Below are 27,211 nucleotides of genomic sequence, written 5' to 3' on the forward strand. Positions count from 1 at the left end.
GCAGCGTTTTTTAACATTAGCGTCAAAACTTCTGAATTGTCATTCGTGTACAGAGGTTACATTTGAACGTTAACGTCTGTACACGTTTTGACGTCTGTACACGGTCGTTTTTAACGTCTGTACACGTTTAAAATGGGTGCTACCACTTCATTTGTTTCTGAGGGGAAACCAGATAACGATCATTGCAAGAGAGAATACCTGTCCACACTCAACCGATCTTGATTGAATTAAGGTTAAGAAATAGGCTAATATAAATTGGCAGTGCCATTAACAACAACTGTAGGCTATTGTAAGCTACTGAAAAAATAACTACGTTTGTATACTATATCATATTCACATTTCGAAAAAGGTATACATTTAAGTTCGCTAAAGTGCCCACTAGATGGCAGTGTGAGAGCACAAATAGTAGGGGCAGAGCCTCTGGTCAATTTGATGGGTATACCCAAGGATAAATTGTGGCGCAACAGCAAGAAAAACTAAAGAGGGTACAATTTCTGGGGAAATTGTAGGGTGTGCTTGCTTTCATTGGTTGCACAGGGGTCCGTTTTTGAATGACATTTTTACAACTGATATTTCTGTATATTTTATATAAAAATGCATACTTATTATTTATAAAGATTACATAGATTTAAAAGCTTTTTTTTTTTTGCTGCTCATTTACAACTGAAAATACGAGTGAAGTGTAGAATGAAATAGATTCTCATTTCCCCTGGAAGAGGCAGCCTCATCGTTGAATCAAAACGAATAAATTTGGCAGACCGGTGTAAAAATTGACCTAATCTCTATGACTTAAACGTCATTTTTCCCCTTCAGTTTTTCCCTTCTCATGATATTTTCAGGCATTTATCGTACTCATTGCATTCATTCATTAATAAAGAACCCCCTTTGAAGATTATACTAATTCATTCATTAATAAAGAACCCCCTTTGAAGATTATTCTACGACGTTACCTGGCAGTAGAAGATGGAATCGCGATTCAAACAGTACCATCTGCTAACTGAAAATATGCCCCCCAAAACGTAAATAAGCTTGACATTTATTTAGTGGAAAATCGCTCATTCATAAAAAGCTCACTGGTAGCGATCATTGTCAGTAACAACGCAAAATGCGATATAGCCCTGTGTGGAGAAGCTGCCCCGGTAAATTGTACTACTACAGTACAGTACAGTAAACTACTGCTGTGTTCGTCTTGGTAGCGATTGCGTTGGTTGAATTGGATTTAACGTTCCGTTGTACGGTTTAGGATGAAATTAATTATTTTCATGAACAGATTGACAACGTTTAGGCTGTGGCAATGAAGTTCAGATTAGTAGTTAGATAGACTTTTGATTTAAGTAAGGGGAGTGCCGAACATGTTCTGTCGCCGTTTGACTTCCTACAGCTGTGTAGATGTTTTTGTAGTGTCTCGCGTAGGCTACAGCGTTGCAGTGAGCAACACTGGTTTGAAACCACAGGTAATGGTAATTTCACCAACAAATCGTTTACTAATGTCAGAATAAATCCTACAACGAAAATGTATATGTGAGGAATGTTTATTTTAACGATTGAAAACAGATAACGCTACATCATAGACCACTGTAGTATGTGTTGCCCGGGCAACACAGGCTAATGTCATGATGCTAATACTTCAGTGAAATAGTAGACTACTGTTTACGAAAGTAGATGTACTTCCTTAATAATATCAGCTTATACTGTACATTACACATCACAATTGTGTGTCATATCACAAAGTAAAATGAGTAAATAGTTATCACCCTGGCCTCTTTGCTTGTGGCGTTTCTGCAGCTGCCTTGCAGTAAAGCTATAGTTAGCCTAGCTATCCCCCAAGTTAACAGATGCGAAACGAATGTTCTGCCAAAGGTAGTCACGCGTGTTTTCGTGACGTTAGTGACGTAGTGACGTCAGTGACTGTGGCTAGCAAATTAGCCACCGCTAGCTTCACTTTTCGCCACAAAAACGTAACTTGAGCCTAAACCATGCAACGGAACGTAAATTCCAATAGAAGCAACTCAATCGCTACCAAGACGAAACTTTTGACACCTACGTTGTCTATGTAGGCCAAATATTGACTGAGTTTTAGGGGGGCAAAAAGAAATAAAAATAATAATATATATGTGAGAGAACAAAGGTTGTGCTCTCGCCGAAGGCTTGAGCACACCCAATAATATATATGTGAGAGAACAAAGGTTGTGCTCTCGCCGAAGGCTTGAGCACACCCAAATATACAGGCGTTTATTTAACGCCTGCAATTGCACGTGTAAATATACAGGCGTTTATTTAACGCCTGCAAGCGTTAACTAACGCGTACATTCATGTGTAACTTTCGCCTGCACATTTACGGCTGCAGCCGCTTATGAAACAGCTGCAGGCGCTTCCTAAACGGGTGTCCAATCAAAAATACGCGTTTAAATAAGAGTACATTTGACCCTGTCGGCGTTCCATACTTCGCAGCCAGTGTGTCCCAGGCGTGAGAAGGAAATCAGTCAGACGACCTGCTAATATATGTATCTGATTCTGAATGAACTCGTCTTCGATATGAACGTGTTCTAACGCATTTACAATGTTAACACAATAGTAAATATTTGACCATTAATTTGTTTAAGAAATCGCCACTGGCATAGATGCAGATCGTGACAAGGCGACCCCAAAAAAATCTCTTGCGACCCACCTGAGGGTCGCGACCCAGTCTTTGGGAAACAATGCTCTAGGCTCTCACATACACACCCATGTAAATCTCAGAAACAGTTTGAAAAACTGATGAAACATAATCAGTGATATTTGAAAAAAGTTTACAGTTTTTCATAATTGCTAAAACACATTCTTGAAACAGTCACCGATTTTCTCAAAACTGTAAACACAAAACCTCATCTTCAAGCACCATTTACAAAACCTCTGAATCCTCTTGCAATATGAAACTTTCGCCTCAAAACACTTTTACCTGTGCTCAAAATCAAACACTGCTCTCAAATCATAAACAAAGTGATCAAAATGATATACACTATCAAGCAGTCAGTAAACAATACACAAAAAAATTGAAAACACATTGTTCAAAACATATAGTTATTTATATAGGAGAAGTACATTTTTAAGTAATCTCAAAACAAATTTCATATTTATCCGTCATTGTCTTTTGATGAACGACAACATGTTCTATCATAGTAGCTCAAAATGTATCAGAAATTACTACTCTGCTTTGCAATTTTTTTTTGTTCTTTCTCCATCCTTGTACCTCTATACAGTACTGTACCCTGCATCTCACTACTCACAACTCACTCTTGTTCTTTGTTGATATGAACCTGCAACCAGTCAAAATCTATTGAGCAGTCAGTACTGTTACTGTAACAAATGGAAAGCACAATGTTCAGGGCCATACAATTTGTTCATTGTACAGTATACAGCCTACACTGTACTACAGTATACAATACTACAGTAAAAAGGACAAAAATCTAAGGAGTAAACATGTGATCAATGTGCTTCTTCTTGTCTTTGGGCTGGGTCAGGCCAGAGCACTTCGTCGACATCACAAGCAATATTTTCCCACCTTCAACAACCTGTTTGCTCTCTGAACTGGCTTATATTGGTTGTGTCACATCATTTGAAACAAGTGAAATCAATTTTGAGTGGTTGTGTTTTGTCAATGACATGTTTTCTCTATTTGTATTTGATTGTTGCCATTTGTGTTTACCAGTATGGATGATATGTGCATTAGAGTGCAGAATGTGTTTTGAGAATGAGAATGTGTTTAGAGTTTTGCTGAAAAGTCTATGTGAGATCTGCAAATTGTGTTTTACCATGTGAAATGGTTTAAGGTATTGACAACAGACTGCACAATTAGCTACATGAGTTCAGGCAACTGAGAACTTTGTTCAGCCGATGGGTTTTAGTGTTTTAGCAATTCAGAAAAACTGTAATAGATATCAAAAAGCTGAATAAAAAAAAAAAATAGGGTTTTGTCAACATTTTAAAGTTTAAATGGTGGCTGTAGCTGAAGGATTGAGGAAGAAGGATTTAAAAGTTGAAGAAGTTTAAGAGGATTGAGAGGATTTGAAAAACAAACAATTGGAAAACCATGTAAAAAATATTATGAATATTGATTTATATTAATTCAAGCATAAGGGGTACAAAGCCTAAAATATGAAGCAGTCATAGCCTGAAACTGCTGAATGTTTTGATAGCTGAACGGTTTTAATAGCTGAAGATTTTAAGGCGCTGAAAGGTGTTGCGGAAGAAATAAAATTATATTATTAATATGAAGAATATGAAGAAGTTGAATAAAGATTCAAAGAACAATACTTGGAATGCTGAAGCAGCATTCCAACAATGATAACTACTTACTAACCTAACCGTGGAGGTATCATCTGGATAGTAAAACTCAGCTGACTCCTCGATATCGCTCATTTTGAAGATGACGTCAGAGGAGGGCAATAATAATCCGTATCAGACCGCGGACCGGTGATGAGGTCAATACGCGGCTGGCATGACTACCCTTTAGCCAATCAGAGCGCTCGTACTGTCGTTGCCATATAATAATAATATATATGTGAGAGAACAATGGTTGTGCTCGCCGAAGGCGTGAGCACACCCAATAATGTACAAAGCCCAGTGCTGCAGCCATTTTCGGAACAAGGTGTTTTGTGATGTATAATGTTTGAAGTACATCAAACGAACTGAGCTAAAGTGCTGTAACAGGTGCATAATTAGAATAAGGGTTATGGTGGAGTGGCAACCGCAGTTCAGGAGGTCTCTTGGGTGAAGTTATTAAAGATTAGGGATCAAATGTATCAAAATGTGTAAATTCATCCGTAAAAGTATGCATATGGAGAAAACTGGAAAACTCTGTACGCAACGTTTTTCTCAGATTTATGAACACCGCGTAAGCAATCAATATCACACGTTTGTCTTCATTGATTCCACTTAACTAGTGATTGTGCGCACGTGAACGAGCTCGATGTCCACACGTCAACTCCCATATTTTACCTTACATGCAGCGCTTGACATAAAAAAATTTGCTCACCAGCCACTGTGGTTAGTGGTTTTCCAAAGTTACTAGCCACTCAGTAATTTCATTAGCCACACGGTATCCCCGCCCCAAGCGGTTCTTACTTGGTTCACAATCTAGACCAGCTCCGAAGTGGTGCTATATGCAAACCACGTACAAACCACTTACAAACCACTTTTCCGGTTCTCAGTCTGTCGAAAGAGAAAGAACTGGTTTGCGATTAAGCACCGGCTCCGAACCGGCACCCAAAATGCGTTGGTGGAAAAGGGGTAGGTGTGACCAAATACCAGCTATGCTGGACTAAAACCCAGGGACTCTTGCACTGTCCCTAACTGCAAATAGAGCCAGGGGAACGCCTTCATCCCATTCCCTACCATTCTCCATGACGTAGGCCTATTTGCGCAATACTGATTTAATCCAGTACATCTTCTGTAAGTATCCAGATTAAAATAATAAATGTAACCGATAAACCCTAAACTTTGTAAGATGTTATCAGACTGAATTTATTTGAGTCATTACTGTCCTTTGCCGTTGAGACTGCAAAGATAAGTTAGTCGTTTTGTCAGTTCTAGAAAACAATGGACAGATGGATAATGTTAACCCTTAAAAAACAGCAACATTTCAACATGCAACAGCAGCTCGGAAAGAAACGCCAGAAATCATAGACTATCCATAGCTATTTGACCCTGCCATAATCAAACATTTCTCTAATTAAATTTCCTCCTAAACTATGTCTCTAGGGTCTCATTGCATGAGGTACACTAGTGAAGAATATCCCAGGTTGATATTCTAACAATGTGAGTTGCTTGGTGGTGGCACCTAATGTTCATGCTTGTCCTTGCAATCTATCACAGTTGGTGTTCCCAGGTGGCCTCGTTGCTCACTTACCATCGCAGTTTGGTCTGCAAGCTTGTCCAGACAAGATGCCCGTTGCAGCTGTAGATAAAACATTTTTTTAAAGGTATAAGTTAAAGTTGTCACAAAAAGCACTCAAACAGTGTAAACAGTGTTCTATAAAAATATATAGTCTACATCCCCATTCAAAATGTAAACCTTTTGGTGCATACAATTTGTGTAAATACTTCCAGTGAGTACCTATTTTTATTCGAGACTTAATTTAGATCTAGAGAGGGTACAATTTCTAGTGAAATTGAGAGGTGTGCTTGCAGCCACTGCAGCTGGGGCAATAAATGTTTTACTACATCACCTGCATATAGGGTTGCCACCCGTCCCTTAAAATACGGAATCGTCCCGTATTTGAGAATAAAATAGCGCGTCCCGTTTTGAATCAATACGGAACGAGGTTTGTCCCGTATTTTCAGAGTTGTCTTCAACGCAGCATCCCATGAAAATCATCCCACCTGCATTCTGTGAAGATTCATTCTATTCTACTCCTGATTGGGTAATACTCGCTGCCATCGTTGGTTTGATCAGTTTGTTTCAGGGTCATGGCCAATCAGAGTCAGAGGAGGGCGGGTCTCTTGGCGGAGAGTGGATTTGAAAGTATGGCGCAGGCAGCTCCAGATACCCCCCGCGTAATAAGAAGTACACTCATAAAGGGAAGTAGGCTTGACATGCTCCAATACTGCACACTACTACTTCTGGTCCACTGATGTTATCATGTTCATGGAAGATCCTTTGCAAGTCTCCTGCACTATATATATTTTTTCCCAATATACCTTTTTGAGTATCAAAGCATTTGTTTAAAGTTAATAAGTTATAGATCTGTTAATTTCAATAAAATCAATATTGTCAATAAAATATGGTTCACATCTCACAAGTTCCTCCAAAAGCCAATTTTTTGTGGTCTCACTGTCAAACTTTGTTGGCCTAAGTCAGGGGTCGGCAACCCAAAATGTTGAAAGAGCCATATTGGACAAAAAACAAAAAAACAAATCTGTCTGGAGCCGCAAAAAATTAAAAGCCTTATAGAAGCCTTATAATGAAGGCAACACATGCTGTAAGTGTCTATATTAGCCTACTATCAAAATGATAAGTAGGCTACAAATACATAATGAGCATTCATGCAATCGCACTTTTTCTCTCACTCCCAACTGGGTACTCAGCTGCAAATGTAGCATTCCTTCCCTGGAAATGTCTTTCCACGTTACTCTTTTTGTTATTTGACAACTTCTCATTACAAAGCAAACATTCAGGCAATCCTTCCGCATTGGCAATGAAAGCAAATGATTCGGTCCAAGAACTATTGAATCCTCTGTTCTCCTCAGCTATCTTTCTCTTTTTCCCTTTGGGATCCATGGCCCATGACACACCCGCCGGTTTGTTTGCAACAGCCACCTGTCTGGCACTACGCCGAGCTCAAAGAAACGTGTGTCGCAGGCTATGACGTAAATCTTTGTTGACAGAAATGTTGAAATAAAATATTTATTATACACAATGCTGTAAACATTTGTATATAATAAATATTTTATTTCAACATTTCGGTTTTAATAATTAAAACAAAAAATATGTTCACACCATCTTTTTCCATTTTCATATTTTTGAAAAAGCTCCAGGGAGCCACTAGGGCGGCAAAGCTGAGACCAAACCTATGCCCTTGGCTAGTAGTTTCAATGAATAAATAGTGGGGTTATTGTTATTATTTGCTACAGAATGCTGAGCCTATCAAGGTCAAATTAAGCAGACAGTGTACATGCTTTCGAGTACCTTAATTGACAGGCTAGTCTACTGACCATTTACAATAAGTTGTTACATCAATTTTTAATTGGCAGCATTTATGCCATTTAGAACATACTTTATGAGTGTAAGGTGTTTTTAAGTAGCCTAACCTTATTGTTTTAGGGAATTAGGACGAAAATATGTGCAATATTACATTAGCAATTAGACTATTACATGATCCTGCTCTGAAATATAGGGTTAGGGTTAGAACTTAGTTTTGGCTGGGGGGGGGGGGGGGGGGTTCCTCGAGGAAACACTGTATATAACAATGTGTATGTTCAATATTGTACAGCCTATGTGTGAGTGAATAAAACTCCCTCACAATTTCCTCTTGTTATCCTCCAGTTTTTTAAGTTAAATACACCCTTTTAATGTCATTTCACAAAGAAATATTTTATTGGGGTAAAATTGGAACAGATTAAATCAATTGAATACATTTGCGATTAATCGCGATTAACTATATGAAATAATGCGATTAAATATTGACAGTTGACACTTGACAGCCCTAGTTAAAATGTAGAAGTTGACCTAGTCATCTGATTTAAGAAGGAATAGCGTACAGGGAACTGGTTTGCCTTTTCGAACACATTTGGCAACATATAAAGATGGAAGAGATGAGAACCTCTTATTTTATTGGCTTTTATTTATTTTGTTGAGAGTGGAAGTGCTACAGAGAAAAAGTATGAGGAGCATGAGGAAGTTGGAATGTTGAGGTAGAGAGGAATAAATTGAGAGTGTCAGCTTCGTATTTGATTAGCCTACCTTCTCTACTGCATATCATTTCTTTTTGACATAAAAACATAAACGTAAAACATTTGAAAAAGGAAATTAACTTTGAGCAATTTATTGACCAGGTACTTTTACTTGAGTAGGTTTCTCAAATGGTAATTATCACTTTTACTTGAGTAATATTTTATGGTAGTAATTATACTTTTACTTGAGTATAGATTTTCAGTACTTTACCCACCACTACTTGTACGTGAGAACCTACTTGGCAATAAACCCGTTACTGATTCTGATAATGTAGTAAACACATTTTGAAAGCACTTTAGTGTCTTGATCATTCTTTTTGGAGATAAACAAGATAAAAATAAGATTTGAGATAAATATAAAAAATAAAAAATATTCATGTAATTATATATATGAAAGTTATTGAATATTAGACCAAAGTATGATATACCTGCCATAGTAAGGTTCTGTGTTACTGTCAATACATCAAACCACCGGAGGGCAGTACTCATCCATGTGATGTCTAGGTGGCTGGTTAATGTGCTATCCGTGTCTTTGATGAAAGAGAGTTTAAGGGAAATCAAATAGCTCACTTTGGTTCACAACCAACCTCTATCCTAAACAAAATATACTGCATTCTGGGTCTGTAAATGTTATCCAAAAATACTGATATTGGCTTCTGCTTTTAAAAACCCATAAATTCAACACCAACATATACCTACTAAGTTTAAGTGTTTTGACCTATCTGTTCCAAAGTATGTGAATATATAATACTATAATTTGCCACCTTTGTGGAAATTATAACAATTTGATAGGCCCATCTTGTTTGGGGAAAGCAGGAATGTTTGGCTATACAGTATATAACAAATTAAATTAGGATTTTGCCACTCCATAAAATGTCCACAAATACATTCTGTATTGATAATGTTGAGAGCTTAATTACATATCTCATATTCACTTGATACATACCTGAAGTAATGTTTGGACAACATCCTCTGTTTTACTTGTTGCCTCCAGATGGAAGAAAAATGTATTGTTTCCCTATATAAAGATAAAATAGTTTCACCATGTGACAGTCAAAATTGATCTCAAATTAACATTGAAAAGGCTTCATTAAAAATATATTGCAATACTCACCCTTTCAATTTTGTAAGGTGCAATAACATTGCTTGCTTTGATACTATAAACCTGAAGTTTAAATATAACAGATTTAGATACATTTACTATGGTGAGCTATTAAATTTTTTTTATCTACCATTCAAAATGATTACATTACAACAATCATTGATTTCCCATTGAGTTTAATATACAAATCCACATCCACAATTCCAGAGCATCTGAACCAGGAATATTGTACCCCAGTTAAGCAAAATCTTAAACACGCATTGAAGCATTGCCAGACATAACCACGTACTACGTAACTAAGTACAAGGCAGATTGATTTGATCCAAAATCAAACATTTAAACAGTAAATGGTAGTCATAGCAAATATTTTCTAAATAAAGCTTTTAACTTTTATGAGTAAATATACTGTTTTACTTTGAGAGTTACAGGATATTTATTCAAACTAATTACAATTTCCAGAAAATCTCAATTAAAAGCATATTGTGGTAGAGGTACATTTACATTTTGTTCTGTCTGTTGGACATTTTAAATTAAAACACAAACTGAAAATAAGTTATTGTGAGATGACACTGGTTTTTATGGGACAGACTGAAGTTACAAGCAGCAGAGGTCCGCCTGACAGACACACATTTACATCTAACCATTCATCTTGTTTGTGGGCTCAGTAATACTATCCAACGACTTTCACCCTATGTTGCATGGAATCCCATTGAATGTGATTAACACCCCCCCCCCCCCCCCTCCACCCACTATGATCCAGACTAAAGCTAAATAACATATAAAATATTTTGTGCTGCATTAAATATAGTACTTAAGCCTACCTGTCCACATGAGATTGAGAGGCCTGTTGGTTGGGTCCTAAAGAACAAAAGAAGGCAGATAATGATCCTAATTCATTTTATCAACAAATCTCATCTGATACCATTCTAGCTTTCATTTAAGAAATAGAAGAATATCTATACATTTATGGATAAATACGCGAACGCAAGATTATGTAATACAATGCTACTTACTCATTGAAAACATGACAACTTCCTTTAACAGCTTTTATGCTTTTGCAGTCTCGAAGTGGAATCTGAAAAAATAAATGTGTATCAAACTAAAATAATCAATACATAATTGGGGTGTGCTTGCCTTCGGCGAGCACAAACCATGGTTCTCTCTCATATATATTTATTTCTTTATTATTATTATTTATTTTCCCCAACCCCTAAGGATCCGTCGATATTTGGACTACATAGACAAAGTAGGTGTCAAAAGGTTCGTCTTGGTAGCGATTGCGTTGCCTGTATTTTTACTTATGTTCCGTTGCACGGTTTAGGAGGTTACAACGTTTTTGTGGCAAAAAGTGCCTTGCGTGCACCAAGGGATCTCAGTGCTAGCCTAACGTCACTACGTCAGCACACTGTAGCAACGACACAGTTCTAGTAAGACAGAGACAGACAGCGATATCAGCGAGCCCTCAGCAATAGGATCGTAGCTAAAAGTCAAGGAAAGTTGAGGCTACTTTTCGCTAGGTACCTACGAACATGTCTTAATCTGCTAGACAAGTGGGTTCCCCTTCGTTCTTTTGGTGAGCAGTCTCACGAGCCCTACTTACCTGGAGTCATGGAGCCGAGCACGTTGCTACCTGCATATACCTACAGCTGGCAGACGTTTTGCTCCTAGATTAAAACCTAGCCCGGTAAATTGTAGAGCTAGCTAACTACTACACTTCTGCTGTGTGGGAATCGCAGGAGCTAACCATTCTTACGAATTGGTACGAAAAAGCACATCCCATTTCCCAAGTCATTGCTGAACAAATTGTGAAACAAAAATAACTGAATTATGAGTGTGAGGATGCCGCACCTTATATGTAGAACACTTTGGTGATTATGCTGAGGTGCTCTGTTTTGTTGGTACTGTTGTTGTTTTTTGTCTGACAATTGCTGTCTGGTCCCTGAATGTATGTGGAATTTTCAAATCTACCTACCTATGACTAATGTAGTGCCTGAATGTAGTACATTTCAAGTTGGTGTTATTAAAAAGGGTTTTACAAGGGAGTAGCAATGAAGAAAAACAAATATATTATTTGTTTAGAGATACCTTTAAAATTGGCTCCACAACATCTTCAGGTTCAAAAATAACCGATTTGGAGCAAACTTTGAATGACCCTCGTATTTTTCTGGAAAAGGAGAAAAATATCACTGAAGACAACTGAGTGAACTTATTTTTGGCATTAATCAATAATTTCTAAATGTTCACCGCCATAGGAATAAACCCTTAGTGCTAGAATCACAAAAACCTAGGCTTTCTTGTTTGTGACCTACACTAAATGCATTATTATATATTAGTAGAAATTTAAATAATGGACTGATTGTAAAACTGTTCACTATGGTTTTAGGAAGGCTAACTGCAATTTGTGTAACTGAGTTTAATTGGTTAAACTTCCTGCTCAGTACAAATACCACCCACCTGCACCATAGAATTGCTAGCCTTTTGGTGGCGTAGCTGGCAAAAGCAAATCACATGTTGAATTTGAATGAAACGGTAATGCAAATAAAATGTAGTGTGTGATTACAGGACAAGATTTTGTATGAATTCAGAGTCCGTAGAAACTCTAAGGGCCAGTTGTTCAGAAGTGATCTGATCGGATTTCGGCTTTGGATCGGATCAAATCTTGAAACTGGGTTGTTCAAAATAAAAAAAAGATTCTGAAATTGGATTACATCACGTAATCCAGTCTTGGTTTTGATCTGGATCAAACCGTCAATATGTGTTGTTTAAAACTTTTTAGTAGGATTGGAATACCTTTGATCTAAAAAATCTAGATAATTATGATCCCAGCAGAAGGGTGGATTTCAGGAACAACATGTAATAAAACTTGAAATTGGTCAAATAAAACTGTATCATGTTATTCATATACATTTATTCATATATTAGAGCAGAAGTACAGATTCGTCTGGCAGAGGAACAAATCACTCTTTCACAACTTCAGCAAACCAAAGCCAGACTTGAGATCCGCCTCCTAAACAGAGTTTCAAAAAGCTGGTCTCTCCACAATCGAAGACTAACTTTGAAAGTTCTTTAATTTTGTTGACTATTGGACACTTAGCCCTTTTCCGATTTTGAAACACATCTTCAAAATATTCACATTGTAATTGTGAAGAATGTATATTTGTTTCTGGGTCAGATGATTAGCCTGGTCCTACCAGACTCTCGTATATTTCATTTGTACAGAGAGTCTGGGCACTATTGGATCTGCTCAGAGCAACTCTGGATCTGCCATAACCAATCTTTACCAACGTTTGCCTTAGCCAATTCCTTCACCACTAACGGAGCGAGCTGGAATATCAAACTTTCGCCGACCCTTTGGGGAGGAGGGCCACAACATCATGGCCACCAACCAAACTCAGCAAAGATTGTTCTTGCTCCGGCTTTAACGTCTGGATATTCGGCAGCGTTGCCACAACGGACTGAATAGCTTCGCTCGGATCTTTCTCCGCCACCATTACTGAACTACAACTCAAACTAGCGCACAACCTCAACATTATTGTTCTCAGCCACTCCCTCTGTTCGCTGATTGGACAGGTAAGAATTGTCGGGAGAAAAACGGCAATATACCGCAAACCCAGACTGACTTACTGAAGGAAAATAAAAATTGAGCGGAAGTACGTTGGAGGGTGGAGCCAGGCTGTCTGATTATGGTTTTGACTATTTGAATTGTTTTATTTTGACTTTTTCTGTGTCTTCAAATCAAAACACCTAAAAGTGACCCCATGCTGGCTATTGATCCTGTTCTTTACTTGGCTAGCCTACTACATTGGCCTACATTGTTATACAGTCAGGTCCATAAATATTTGGACATTGACACAATTTTCATCATTTTGGCTCTGTATACCACCACAATGGATTTGAAATGAAACAATCAAGATGTGCTTTAAGTGCAGACTTTCAGCTTTAATTTCAGGGTATTTACATCCAAATCAGGTGAACGGTGTAGGAATTACAACACATTTTATATGTGGCCCCCCCTTTTTAAGGGACGAAAAATAATTGGACAAACTAACATAATCATAAATCTAATTGTCACTTTTAATACTTGGTTGCAAATCCTTTGCAGTCAATGACAGCCTGAAGTCTGGAACCCATAGACATCACCAGACGCTGGGTTTCATCCCTGGTGATGCTCTGCCAGGCCTCTACTGCAACTGTCTTCAGTTCCTGCTTGTTCTTGGGGCATTTTCCCTTCAGTTTTGTCTTTAGCAAGTGAAATGCATGCTCAATTGGATTTAGGTCAGGTGATTGACTTGGCCATTGAAGAACATTCCACTTCTTTGCCTTAAAAAACTCTTTGGTTGCTTTCGCAGTATGCTTCGGGTCATTGTCCATCTGCACTGTCAAGCGCCGTCCTATGAGTTCTGAAGCATTTGGCTGAATCTGAGCAGATAATATTGCCCGAAACACTTCAGAATTCATCCTACTGCTTTTGTCAGCAGTCACATCATCGATAAATACAAGGGAACCAGTTCCATTGGCAGCCATACATGCCCACGCCATAACACTACCTCCACCATGCTTCACTGATGAGGTGGTATGCTTTGGATCATGAGCAGTTCCTTCCCTTCGCCATACTCTTCTCTTCCCATCATTCTGGTACAAGTTGATCTTGGTCTCATCTGTCCATAGGATGTTGTTCCAGAACTGTACAGGCTCTTTTTGATGTTTTTTGGAAAACTCTAATCTGGTCTTGCTGTTTTTGAGACTCACCAATGGTTTACATCTTGTGGTGAACCCTCTGTATTTACTCTGGTGAAGTTTTCTGTTAATTGTTGACTGTGACACAGATACGCCTACCTCCTGGAGTGTTCTTGATCTGGCCAACTGTTGTGAAGGGGTTTTTCTTCACCAGGGAAAGAATTCTTCTGTCATCCACCACAGTTGTTTTCCGTGGTCTTCCGGGTCTTTTGGTGTTGCTGAGCTCACCAGTGCGTTCTTTTTTTTTAAGAATGTACCAAACAGTTGATTTGGCCACACCTAATGTTTTTGCTATCTCTCTGATAGGTTTGTTTTGATTTTTCAGCCTAACAATGGCTTGCTTCACTGATGGTGACAGCTCTTTGGACTTCATATTGAGAGTTGACAGCAACAGATTCCAAACACAAATACCATACTTGAAATGAACTCTAGACCTTTTATCTGCTCCTTGTCAATGAAATAACGAACTCCCTTTATGAGGGAATAACATACACCTGGCCATGGAACAGCTGAGCAGCCAATTGTCCAATTACTTTTGGTCCCTTAAAAAGGGGGGGGGCCACATATCAAATATGTTGTAATTCCTACACCGTTCACCTGATTTGGATGTAAATACCCTGAAATTAAAGCTGAAAGTCTGCACTTAAAGCACATCTTGATTGTTTCATTTCAAATCCATTGTGGTGGTATACAGAGCCAAAATGATGAAAATTGTGTCAATGTCCAAATATTTATGGACCTGACTGTACGTAGTCCCATTTACAACACTGTGAATCCGAATTTGGTAATCTTGAAAAGTTTGTATCTGGATCAGGGTGATCCAAGCCAATGTTGCTTTAAAAAGCCAGTACAGATGTAAAATGGATTAACTGATCCTGGATAGCAAAACATGGGATTTCAAAATCCAGATAATTCTGATCCAGATTAAACCTTTTGAACAACTGGCCCTAAATGATAACTGAAAACTTTTGAAAGCATGGACGCTGCCAATATTATTAACCATTTCAATCTTCAACATTACCTTTTGGTATTAGAAGTACTTGTCACATGGTATGCTATGTGCTGTTCAAAATAATACTCCTCTAGATCCAGTAACAGGAGAGAAAACCTAAGGGAGAGACAAGAAATTTAGTGACATAAGACATGACAAAAGTGATTAAGATACCATGTTTCAAATAATCTGTTCCATCTGTTAATGGAAAAAGCTAATATTATTGATCGTGAGGGTAGTCATCTTTTGATTTCTTCATAACATACATGCATTCTGCATAGGTAACTTGTCTTGGATTTTTAAATAACAATGTGGAAACCTGGGTTAAGTGGGAGTGGAGTCAACCACCCAAATCATACTGTAGCTCGTCACACCAAGGTGATTGTTTTCTTCAGGGACCATCCAGGACAGAGAACACCGGTGCAATTGTATGTGTTAAGGATTAAAACCAACAAAGACCCTCTTTGTAATTTACTTTACCTAGCATTCTTGCGTTTAAATGCTTCGTTATATTTACATTTATTAATTTAACCGACACATTGTTAGAGCAGATAAGCTAGGCTCAAAAGGGCAAAATTCTAACAGAATTTCAATAATTGTGCCAAGGAAGAGGTATATAGGTATATATTTTTCCCATACACAGTGCTTCAGAAAACTACATTAATAAAAAATTCTGGTAATATAATGCTATTGTTGCATGGTCCTCTCGCAAGTGCAATCTATGTTAACAAGACGTTTCTACAACAGGATCTCAAATGCAACATGCATAAAGGTATATTTTGCACACCCACCAGATGTAATGTGCAGCTTAATATATATTTAGGTAAAATTAATCACAGGGTTTCCCGCAGAAAATAGGTTAGTTAAGGTGGTAGGTGGGGTTTGCCGTCAGACCGGGGGGGGAGTGCTGCGAGAAACCCTGGATCAGTCAAGGTAGAGTTTGAAGAGGTGACCATGAAGGTGCATGCATTTCGATAGGTGCATTTCGAGAGAGGTGCATTGCGATAGGGAGATCATTTCACAACTGGGGATCAAGAAATGAAAAACATTGCAGAGTGGGTTGCAAGAACTTTCTTTCTCTGTGGAGAGACCACTCTTGTCAATACTTGGGGCAATTGAAGTCTAGGCTGGAACCTGGCAGCGTGGTATGGCCCAGGCTGGTAGTGAGAAGGGAGTTATTGTCGTCCAGATGAGAGAACATTGTGACCTAACCAAACAACTGTATTGAGCACTGCATCAGAAACTGACAGATTATCTTGATGTTAGGTAGAAAAGGTTAGGTGGAGGAGGTATGAGACAGTGTAGAATAGTTTGCTTGGGTTAGAGATGCAAAAATGTATTTTGAAGTGGTCGAACAGACATTTGTCAGCAGGGAATGGTATGAAGCCAGGTCCTCAGGGTAACTGGACTCCACTTATTTTTATTCTGTATCTGATTAAAGTGTCAGTGTTGCAGTTGCATTTGCTGGCAAGGCCAGATTAGTATCCCGAAGGGCCCCATGGCACTGAATTTCATGTCTCCCCACCCCCCTCCAAAGGGTAAGCAGAAAGCAGACCAGTAATTCTGAAATGTGACTGACAGAAGATACAACAATGCCATCCAGCAAGACAGATGAGTGCAAGTTGCAAAAAAACGCCTCTTCTTCCTGAGGAAACTGAAGAAGTTTGGCATGGACTCAGTCATCCTCACTAACTTCTACAGATGCACAATAGAGAGCATACTGACTGGTTGCATTACAGTGTGGTATGGGAGCTGCACAGACAGGGACTGCAAGGTCCTACGCTTTGTGGTCCGGTCTGCTGAGTTCATCTTCAGCAGGAAGCTCCCAGCCCTACAGGACACCTACCACAAATGATGCCTCAGGAAAGCTGGCAGGATTCCAAGAGACTGTTACCACGCATCCTTCAGTCTTTTTACCCTGTTGCCTTCTGGCAGGCAATACCGAAGCATTCGCGTTCGCACACGTAGACTAGAGAATAGTTTCTTTCCAAGGGCCATCAGGCTTCTGAAAGGGCACTGATACACTCTCTCCACTTTCACACCAGCCACTTTACACAATGTCACTTTCAGCTACTGGTTGCACTAGCAATATTGCACTAATTGTTACCCCACTTGTCTTTAGGTTAGTATAGGTTTATAAGGTTAGTATAGGTTATTATGTGTATTATAGGTTTATTATACTGTATCGTATATGATCTTGTATATTTAGGTTTGTTATATTTTTGCTTATCATAGGTGTAATCTATGTTCAGAGAACTTACATGTTATGTTATACCAGGTTGCTTTGCGTTGTGTTGTCCTAAGAATTTCAATGCCCAGTCTGACTTTGTGTTGTTCTGTGCATCTGCCAATTAAAGACTTGAACTTGAACAGTCACTAAGTGAGCAGGGCAACATACTGCAAAAGACAACCTACTGCACTTGACAAACTAACTCTCACAGAGGCCTATAGCAGCATCACACAATAATTATGCAATACACCTGTTATACAAAACAGCATATCAAATCAACTCAGCTAAATACATTATCTGGTCACACAATCACAACAGATTAGCTGTATTAGCCTACTCAATTCACAGCATAATAGCTCTTACTTTAGAAGTTATTCTTGTTTTGTTTTTTGTGCTGTCAAACGATTAAAATATTTAATCGCGATTAATGTCATAGTTAACTCGCGATTAATCTCACATTTTTATCTATTCTAAATGTCCCTTGATTTCTTTTTGTCCCATAATTTTTTCTCATTTTAATGCTCTTATCAACATGGAAAAGACCGTGGTGAAGTTGGTTTGAAGTTCGATATTCAACAGATATTCGGACGCCCAGGATTGTCTTAATTTAGCCAGGGTTTAGCGCCGCTACAACCGGCCGCTTAGCCTATGCTTATGGCTGCCTAAACAACACGTATGTTTAGGGACCATCAACAAATAACAAATGTCAAATTTCAAAAGTCAATAGCTTTTCAACAACATGAAAAAGGAGCGTCAAAATGTTAAACTGTTGACGATGTATGCATTCATGCTGCACAGCCTTTAGTTTTTTCATTTTCACCTCACACTATTTTCAGTTAATTTTTGAATATTTCAAACTTCAATAGCTTTTTGGTCATGTGACTTCCTCATCCTCAAATCTATTTCAGAGTGTTCACCGACTATGTATACATGTTGCACAGCCTTTAGTTTGGTCATTTTCACCTCATGACGTTTAAATCATAGAGATTAGGTCAATTTTTACACCGGTCTGCCAAATTTATTCGTTTTGATTCAACTATGAGGCTGCCTCTTGCAGGGGAAATGAGAAGACATCTATTTCATTCTACACTTCACTCGTATTTTCAGTTGTAAATGAGCAGCAAAAAAAAATGCTTTTAAATCTATGTAATCTTTATAAATAATAAGTATGCATTTTTATATAAAATATACAGAAATATCAGTTGTAAAAATGTCATTAAAAAACGGACCCCGGTGCAACCGACGCAAGCAAGCACACCCTACAATTTCCCCAGAAATTGTACCCTCTCGAGTTAGTTTAATGTAACCTTTAAATTCAGGCTTGTCACATTACGTAACTTTGTTCTGAACAGAACTGGGTGTGCAGACACATACGATAAGTTTCTCCTCCATCTTGAAATTGTAAAACCTAGAAATGTTTACCATGACCAACACGTTACAAGAAACAAGAAACCAATCCGATTGGCCAACACTAGCGTTTTCACGCTCCTCATTTACATAAAGTTGAGAAAATCCAACTTGAAAACTATCCGCTTGCCTTCCCACAATGCCCTACGCGAGCGTCAACCCCTGGTTTCATTGAAAATGAATTGGAAGCCGCCGCGTCGCCCGCTCCGCTGCAGTGTGAACGCACCGTTATGCCTGGGACACACTGGCTGCGAAGCGCCTGAACGCGCTGCGCAGCGCCACGATCGGCTACGATCGGCTACGACTGTGCAAAAGCTGTTCACACCAGACGCGCATTTCTCTGCGCCGGTCAACAAGCCTTTCAGCTACTCTGAAGCTTAATTTATACTTAGGTCGTGGACACTTTTGAAATGGTCGCCGACGAAAAAAAAAAAAAGTGTCGCTCAGGCAGCTGCATTTATACTTCGGCAAACAGTCGCCTGTGCTCAAGGTTTGCTTGACGTAAACAGAATCATTTTACCGTTACATTCATAGCAATGGTTACATTGTTAACGCTTTGTAGCCTAGGTGATCAATCGGAGAAACTGACCATTTTAATTTTTCACTATGTGACGACATCCGCGCCAGTAGAAATTTCTCCTGGTAGGCGACACTTCTAAGCGACGGTTAAAAGTGTCGACCGAGACGTCATTTCTGTCGGCGACCTTTTCAAAAGTGTTTGCGACCTAAGTATAAATTGGGCTTGAGCTTTCCTTTACGCTGACATGGTACATAAACATGGCATTGGCTATATCCCAGCATTGATCCTTATCTACGTTGTCCTTGTAAAATTGTTGCTGGGGGTCATACAACAACTCCCTGTGCTTTTCAACTTCGAGAATTCATTTGATGCTGATTTTAGAAATCGACTTGGGGTTTCTCTCTCGGTAGGCTATGTCTGCACGCGTGTGTGTTGTGTGCAACGCGTGACAACTCATTTCTCTCAAACAAACAAAACAACTACGGGCATGCTAGCTCAACGGATCAATCCGTTTATTGGGTGTGCTTTGCCTTCGGCAAGGGCACAACCTTTGTTCTCTCACATATATTATTGGGTGTGCTCAAGCCTTCGGCGAGAGCACAACCTTTGTTCTTTCACATATATATTTATTTATTTATTTATTATTTTCGCCCCCCTAAAACTCAGTCAATATTTGGCCTACATACACAACGGCGGTGTCAAAAGGTTCGTCTTGGTAGCGATTGCGTTGCTTCTATTGGAATTTACGTTCCGTTGCATGGTTTGGGCTTAAGTTAAGTTTTTGTGGCGAAAAGTGAAGCTAACGGTGGCTAATTTGCTAGCCACAGTCACGTCACTAACGTCACGAAAACACGCGTGACTACCTGTAGCAGAACATTCGTTTCGCATCTGTTAACTTGGGGGATAGGTAGGCTAACTATAGCTTTACTGCAAGGCAGCTGCAGGAACGCCACAAGCAAAGAGGCCAGGGTGATAACTATTTACTCATTTTACTTTGTGATATGACACACAATTGTGATGTGTAATGTACAATATTAGCTGATATTATTAAGGAAGTAAGCCCACATTTACTTTCGGAAACGTTAGTCTACTATTTCACTGAAATATTAGCATCATGACATTAGCCTCTGTTGCCCGGGCAACACATACTACAGTGGTCTATGATGTATCTGTTTTCAATCGTTAAAATAAACATTCCTCACATATACATTTTCGTTGTAGGATTTATTATGACATTAGATTACAAGTAAACGATTTGTGGGTGAAATAATCATTACCTGTGGTTTCAATCCAGTGTATCACTGCAACGCTGTAGCCTACGCGAGACACTACAAGCTACACGAGACACTACAAGCTACACAGCTGTTTAGGAAGTCAAACGGCGACAGAACATGTTCGGCACTCCCCTTACTTAAATCAAAAGTCTATCTAACTACTAATCTGAACTTCATTGCCACAGCCTAAACGTTGTCAATCTGTTCATGAAAATAATTAATTTCAGCCTAAACCGTACAACGGAACGTTAAATACAATTCAACCAACGCAATCGCTACCAAGACGAACACAGCAGTAGTCTAGTACTGTACCGTAGTAGTACAATTTACCGGGGCAGCTTCTCCACACACGGCTATATCGCATTTTGCGTTGTTACTGACAATGATCGCTACCAGCGAGCTTTTTATGAATGAGCTATTTTTCACTAAATAAATGTCAAGCTTATTTACGTTTTGGGGGGCATATTTTCAGTTAGCAGATGGTACTGTTTGAATCGCGATTCCATCTTCTACTGCCGGTAACGTCGTAGAATAATCTTCAAAGGGGGTTCTTTATTAATGAATGAATGCAATGAGTAGGCTAAATGCATGAAAATATCACAAGAAGGGAAAAACTTAAAAGGACGTTTAAGTCATAGAGATTAGGTCAATTTTTCTGCCAAATTTATTCGTTTTGATTCAACGATGAGGCTACCTCTTGCAGGGGAAATGAGAAGACATCTATTTCATTCTACACTTCACTCGTATTTTCAGTTGTAAATGAGCAGCAAAAAAAAATGCTTTTAAATCCATGTAATCTTTATAATTAATAAGTATGCATTTTTATATAAAATACAGAAATAGCAGTTGTAAAAATGTCATTAAAAAACGGACCCCTGTGCAACCGATGCAAGCAAGCACACCCTACAATTTCCCCAGAAATTATATACAATTTCCCCAGAAATTGTACCCTCTCTAGTTTGGGTTGTAATTTCCGGAAAATATAGCTCTGACAATATGAGTCCAACGTAATGGTTATATTACATAAATCTCAAGAAACCATTTTGCACTGAAATTAATGCCAAAAATCTCGCTTGCGCGCTGTATATAGCCTATATATATAATTGCGCAGCTCCCCCTGTCAATGATCTAGCACCCCCTCAGCACCTGCATAAAAAATGATCTGGCACCGCCCCTGATCTTCTGCCTTATAAAATAGTAATTAATATTGATAATATTATAATTAACTTTAGTTATTCAACATGTTATATATTGGTAATAAAATGGTGGATTTCTTAGTCCCATTAATAATCACATTCTACACATACTTGACTACACTACAGCATGACAACCTCCGTTTTAGACAGTAGGCTACATATATATAGCCTACATTTAACACAAAATATTTTTTCACTGAATATTGTAAGGAGACAACACAAAAAAGTATTTAAAAAAATACAAATACACTACAGAGTGTGTTGTCCAGACGAGTATGGTGTAAGGAATTCTACGTCGCATTGGGTAAGAAACAGTTTTTAAACAACAGGTTTAGATATAACAAGGTCTTCTCCTGGAGGGCAGCGTACAACTCCAATCAGTAGGTTTACTACAGCAAATCAAAACGCAAGGGGATAGGTCAGCTGGTCAGCTGTTTCTGTGCCAGAAAGAAGTAAACAAGTTGAGACGACAGACGCGTATCCTGTAAATTGGCTCTTCATGCAAGTTTTATCTCTCAAGTAAGTAAACCGAGGCAAATAATTATAACTGTGTGATGTATAGCATTGTTAAATTGTTTATTGACATGTTATTGTTTTTTGTGGGTCCGAGCCTAATCTCCTCTAATTGCTTACTTGCAGGCAGCTTCGGTATTCATTATACATTCTTCAGTTCTCTTCAGGTAAGTACTTGATTTTTCACAAAAAAAAGAATTATAAAAAAAAAAGAATTATTGCGGATATCTCTGAAAATGATAGACTTGCCTGCATAGTTCGTTATTGTAGTTGCAGTGTTTCTTTGGGTTTACATAGTGCTAGCCATGGGGCCTTCTATTTACGACCAGTGGCACAAATTGGAGCTGGCCCTACGAAACCGCAGGACAGTGTCATGAATACTATATTATTGGGTGTGCTTTGCCTTTGGCAAGGGCACAACCTTTGTTCTCTCACATATATATTCTTATTCTTTCTTATCCCACCCCTAAGCCTCAGTCAATATTTGGACTACATAGACAGCGTAGGTGTTAAAAGTTTAGTCTTGGTAGCGATTGAGTTTCTTGTATTTTTATTTACGTTCCGTTGCATGGTTTAAGTTTAAATTACGTTTTTGTGGCAAAAAAGTGCCCTATGTCAACGAAGGGTACTCAATGCTAGCCTACGTCACAATGTCGGCACACGTTAGCAACGACGCATTAGATACGACGTGCATAGAAACTGCACAGCAAGTATCGTATTGTGCCGTGTTGTACTAGCAGCATTATACATTTAAGCAATTCAAGACTTGCATGTACAGTAAGTAATGTCACATTAAAGAATGTATTTAAACTCAAGCTTGTGTGGTGTGTCGCTGTCTTCAATGCCACAGCCTAAACTTTATTTCAAAAGAAAGTTTTTAATTTCGGTCGCATTCAAACAATCCCCTCAGTGTAGTTTGGCTAGCAACAGCAGCTAACACTACGCTACAGTAGCTTTCTCGTAGCACAATTCAGCTTCTCCAGGCAGGGCTCTAGACTGAGACCAAAAAGTCGCTTTTGGCTTTGTTACTGACAATGATCGCTTCCAGCAAACTTCTTTTGAATTAGCCATTCCCCCTAAATAAATATCAAGCTTATTTACGTTTTTGGGGGCATATTTTCAGTCAGCAGATGGTACAAGTGCTGTAAATCGCGATTCCATCTGAAAAATACAGCCGGTGACAACGTGGTTAGAAAAGCTTGTTTCAAAGGGGGTTCAGCTTGTTTATTAAATGGACCCATCTGCAACCGACGCAAGCAATACAGCAGACGCAAGCAATACACCCTACAAGTTCCCCAGAAATTGTATCCTCTCTCGTTATTATATTATTATAGGCTATTATCAGTGCTGATGAATCCCTTCTTTCCCTATAAATGCTAATTGAGTGCACTGAACTAACACTTGTTTAAGTAAGATGTACAGTGTGGTGTGGGGAACAGCACTACACCTCAGACACACCTTTACAGACAGCACAAATTGGTAGTGTGTTTACTGCCCCATGAGGTTGCATTTATTTTAGGTGCAGCAAACTGGAGAGAACTGTCATTGGTTCCCCAGGGAGTGGTGAGGGCAGGTTGCCGATAATTCATGGTCAGCATTGTGGTAAAGTTCTGGGTGTCTGGGACCCTGTTGTGGTTTTGGTGGTGGTCACCCCCTGTTTTGGCTGTCCCTTCTTATGAACTGCTGATAAGGGTTGAGTGGAGGGAGTCAGGTGGCTGAGCGGTAAGGGAATCGGACTAGTAATCAGAAGGTTGCCAATTGGCGTTGTGTCCTCGGGCAAGGCACTTCACTCTACTTGCCTCGGGGAGAATGCCCCTGTACTTACTGTAAGGCGCTCTGGATAAGAGCGTCTGCTAAATGACTAAATGTAAAAATGTAATGACTGACAGCAACATTAACTGCCACTGACAGATTCCAGGTGTGTCTGTGTGGTGGCTTTCCTACACAGTAATGATCACTCTGTCTTCAACCACCGTCCCTGGTGTGGACCTGCTGCTGGCTTGTTATGGAGAGTGAAGCTTGTTTCAATGCCAAGCAGTGGGATGGGTGATGACATCCTGATGTAATTAATATAAAGAAATATATGTACAGTATACTGTATGTATATATAAACATGACAGTTCAATGTGATGTGTCACTAAGATTTGTGTATCAGCACCCTTTACATACTATTCCCAGACACTAGCAGGTGAGAGCATTTATAGACAACTGCTTAGATGGGTCAGTGGAAGAGGAAGGCCAATAACTTTTGACAATCTGCTGATTTGTGACTGGCCGCTGGAGATGTAAGTGTACTGATTGGCCAATACATTACATTTTACATTTAGTCATTTAGCAGATGCTCTTATCCAGAGCGACTTACAGTAAGTACAGGGACATTCCCCAATACATCTGAATGACTTAGTGTTTGTGTTTGCCTGACTTGAGGAATAGTGATATTAAGGCTGGTACAGTGTTTTGATGAGTTTGTTGGTTTTGGCTGTTGCTTAGAGGAAATTGCCTGAGCACCAGGCAACTAAAATAAAAATGTTGGCCCTTATTAGTTATTAGAGCCATATATGGTTTAAATGGTAAGTCACATAAAGGACAGTTTACTGTAACTTTGCTAGAGGTTGTCCTTGATTAGGAAAGCAAGTTCTGACAGACAAGTTACCGTGCTACAACTATATTGTATTAGTAAATTAGTCAAAGTAAATGGAGAACAATAAGGAATATATATAGACTAGAAATACATTTGGTCTAAACTCCCTACTCTTATCTCCCAAATAAACGTACCGGTACGTTTATTTGTTTTACTCGAAAAATCCACCCGGTACGTTCTTATTTTGGACGGTACGTTTATTTTTGTGGGGAAAATCGAGACAATTTTAGAAAATTCCATGCATTTTTTTCAGAAGGGAAGATAAATTTGAACTCTTTGATGTGAAAGCGTTAGCTACCTTAGCTAGCTAGCTACTGACAAGTAGCTTACATTAGCTAACGACGTTAGCTACCAACTGAAGGTTGTCAGTGCAAGCTAGTAAATGTTAGCCAGAGCCTCATTATGGCTCTGATGTTAGCTCTAGCTACTGTACACTCACATAACGGTTCCCATTCAGCACACCAGCATGACAGTCACAACCTATAGACAATGAGCCTCTTATCGTCAAATTAAAATCCCAGGGTATTTCCGTGGTTACCAGTGCGTCTTTCAAAAAGGAATTTTTTTTGGGCACGCAAAGTTGTTGAAGTACAGTAGTGATGTGATTGGTCAATGTTTTAACACATGTTGTGTGCGTCCAATGGTAAGATCAAACAACACACAATTTGTAGAAAACTGATTGGTAATAACACACAAATTGTGTCAGCTAACAACACATTTGTTTTACTAGTATGGAGTCAAGCAATGCAAAGAAGAGAAAGTATTCGCTTGTAGATAAGTATGATCTCGGGAAGCGCTGCTACGAGTTCAAGCTACAATATGAAGAGGAAGCGGCTGCCCTCCCCAAGAGGTGGGATGGAAAACGTAAAGATTGGATTCAGCAAAAGCCCAAAGAGAGATATCTGGCCAGGGCTGTGAGGGAGGCTTTTCCCTCGCTGGCAAGAGCTGCAAACGGTAGCAATGATTTTCAAAGTGCCAAACAAGTCGCCCTGCGCGCACTTCGTGAGCACGAAAGACGGCTTGAAAACCCCACTGACGTGGATGAAGTTCCCCGCAAAAAACAGTACCGCCAGCCTGGTGGCGGGAGGAAGCAGGCCGTGCCAGAAGTGCAACAAGCTGCATTTCAGTGGTACATTTATTTATTTATTCTTATTTATCAAACTCTGATTAGCTTTTGAATATTTGTTTATATAGGCCTACTCGACAAAATGTATAGTAACACTTTCGTTTCGTTAGGTTTGTTGATGTGCGAGGATCTTTGAAAGCCCGCCTGCCAAAAAAGATCTTCGTGGTGAAATGCAAGCAGCTGTACGAAGAATATATACAGCAAAGCGGCCTCGATCCAACAGACGAGGAGCGAGTAAAGTTCAGTGACAACTGGGTGCGAGGATGGATGGGTGTCGGAAACTGTTCGCAAGGAAAGAATCATTGATTTCCTGAAGAACATTATTCGGGTGAGGGTTTTCTTCGAGAAAAGATTGAAGGTGAAGGATGTTGACATTATCAACAGAGCTCAAATGCCACTACATCGCAACGAGACAGCCGGACAGAAGACGTTGACCATAAAGGATTTCCCCACCTACGTCAAAGAGAACTACATGTTGTCAAGGGAGAGAGTGACTGTCTTCACTCAAGCCTCCAGTAAGAATGGCCTGGGGATGCGACCACAATTTGTGTTCAAGGGGAAGGGCACAATTCTACAGGACAAGTTACATCGTCCAGAGGGAGTGACCACTCACTGGGGCCCCAAGGGATCTTACAGGCTGGACACCATGAAGGCCACAATCAAGACCCTCCCCAACTTGAAGGCGCGAAACATCTTCAGCCAGCGACAGTGGGCCATCTACATCTTGGATGATTATTCTGTCCATGTCACGGAGGAGGTGAGGCAGGAGCTGTTGGCTCGTGGATATATCTTAGTCTGCTTGGGTGGTGGTACAACAGGAGATATACAAGTCAACGATACACACCTGCATCATCTCCTGAAAGTTGGATACAGGCAGAGGGAGTCTGAGCTGATGGTTCAGCAGCTGAGCAATGATCCCCTCAAATCCCCTCACCTTCCAGGGATGACCCATGATGAGCATGCTGGTTGACAGCTGGGATACCCTTCAGGTTGACATCACTGCGGCATTGAAGGAGAACTTCATTCTCAGTGCCCTAGATGGGA

At 39.4% G+C, this 27,211-nt stretch overlaps 1 protein-coding gene across 3 annotated transcripts in view; it reads right to left on the reverse strand.

Annotated features, from left to right (window-relative positions):
• The window catches only part of nsmaf (neutral sphingomyelinase (N-SMase) activation associated factor), a 134,314-nt gene that overhangs the window by 81,007 nt on the left and 26,096 nt on the right, over positions 1 to 27,211 (reverse strand). For all 3 annotated transcript variants that reach the window (XR_009932248.1, XM_062479027.1, XM_062479028.1), the window contains exons 2-8: positions 15,291 to 15,377; positions 11,618 to 11,696; positions 10,546 to 10,607; positions 10,354 to 10,390; positions 9,545 to 9,595; positions 9,377 to 9,448; positions 5,888 to 5,935 (exon numbers count right to left, since the gene is read on the reverse strand). Coding sequence is in view for 2 of the 3 variants with exons in the window: in XM_062479027.1 (XP_062335011.1) it covers positions 5,888 to 5,935; positions 9,377 to 9,448; positions 9,545 to 9,595; positions 10,354 to 10,390; positions 10,546 to 10,607; positions 11,618 to 11,696; positions 15,291 to 15,377 (436 nt within the window). In the remaining variant the exon portion in view is untranslated. The remainder of the gene's footprint in view (positions 1 to 5,887; positions 5,936 to 9,376; positions 9,449 to 9,544; positions 9,596 to 10,353; positions 10,391 to 10,545; positions 10,608 to 11,617; positions 11,697 to 15,290; positions 15,378 to 27,211) is intronic.

This window comes from Osmerus eperlanus, chromosome 15, assembly GCF_963692335.1.
Source record: "Osmerus eperlanus chromosome 15, fOsmEpe2.1, whole genome shotgun sequence".
Lineage (NCBI taxonomy): Eukaryota > Metazoa > Chordata > Actinopteri > Osmeriformes > Osmeridae > Osmerus > Osmerus eperlanus.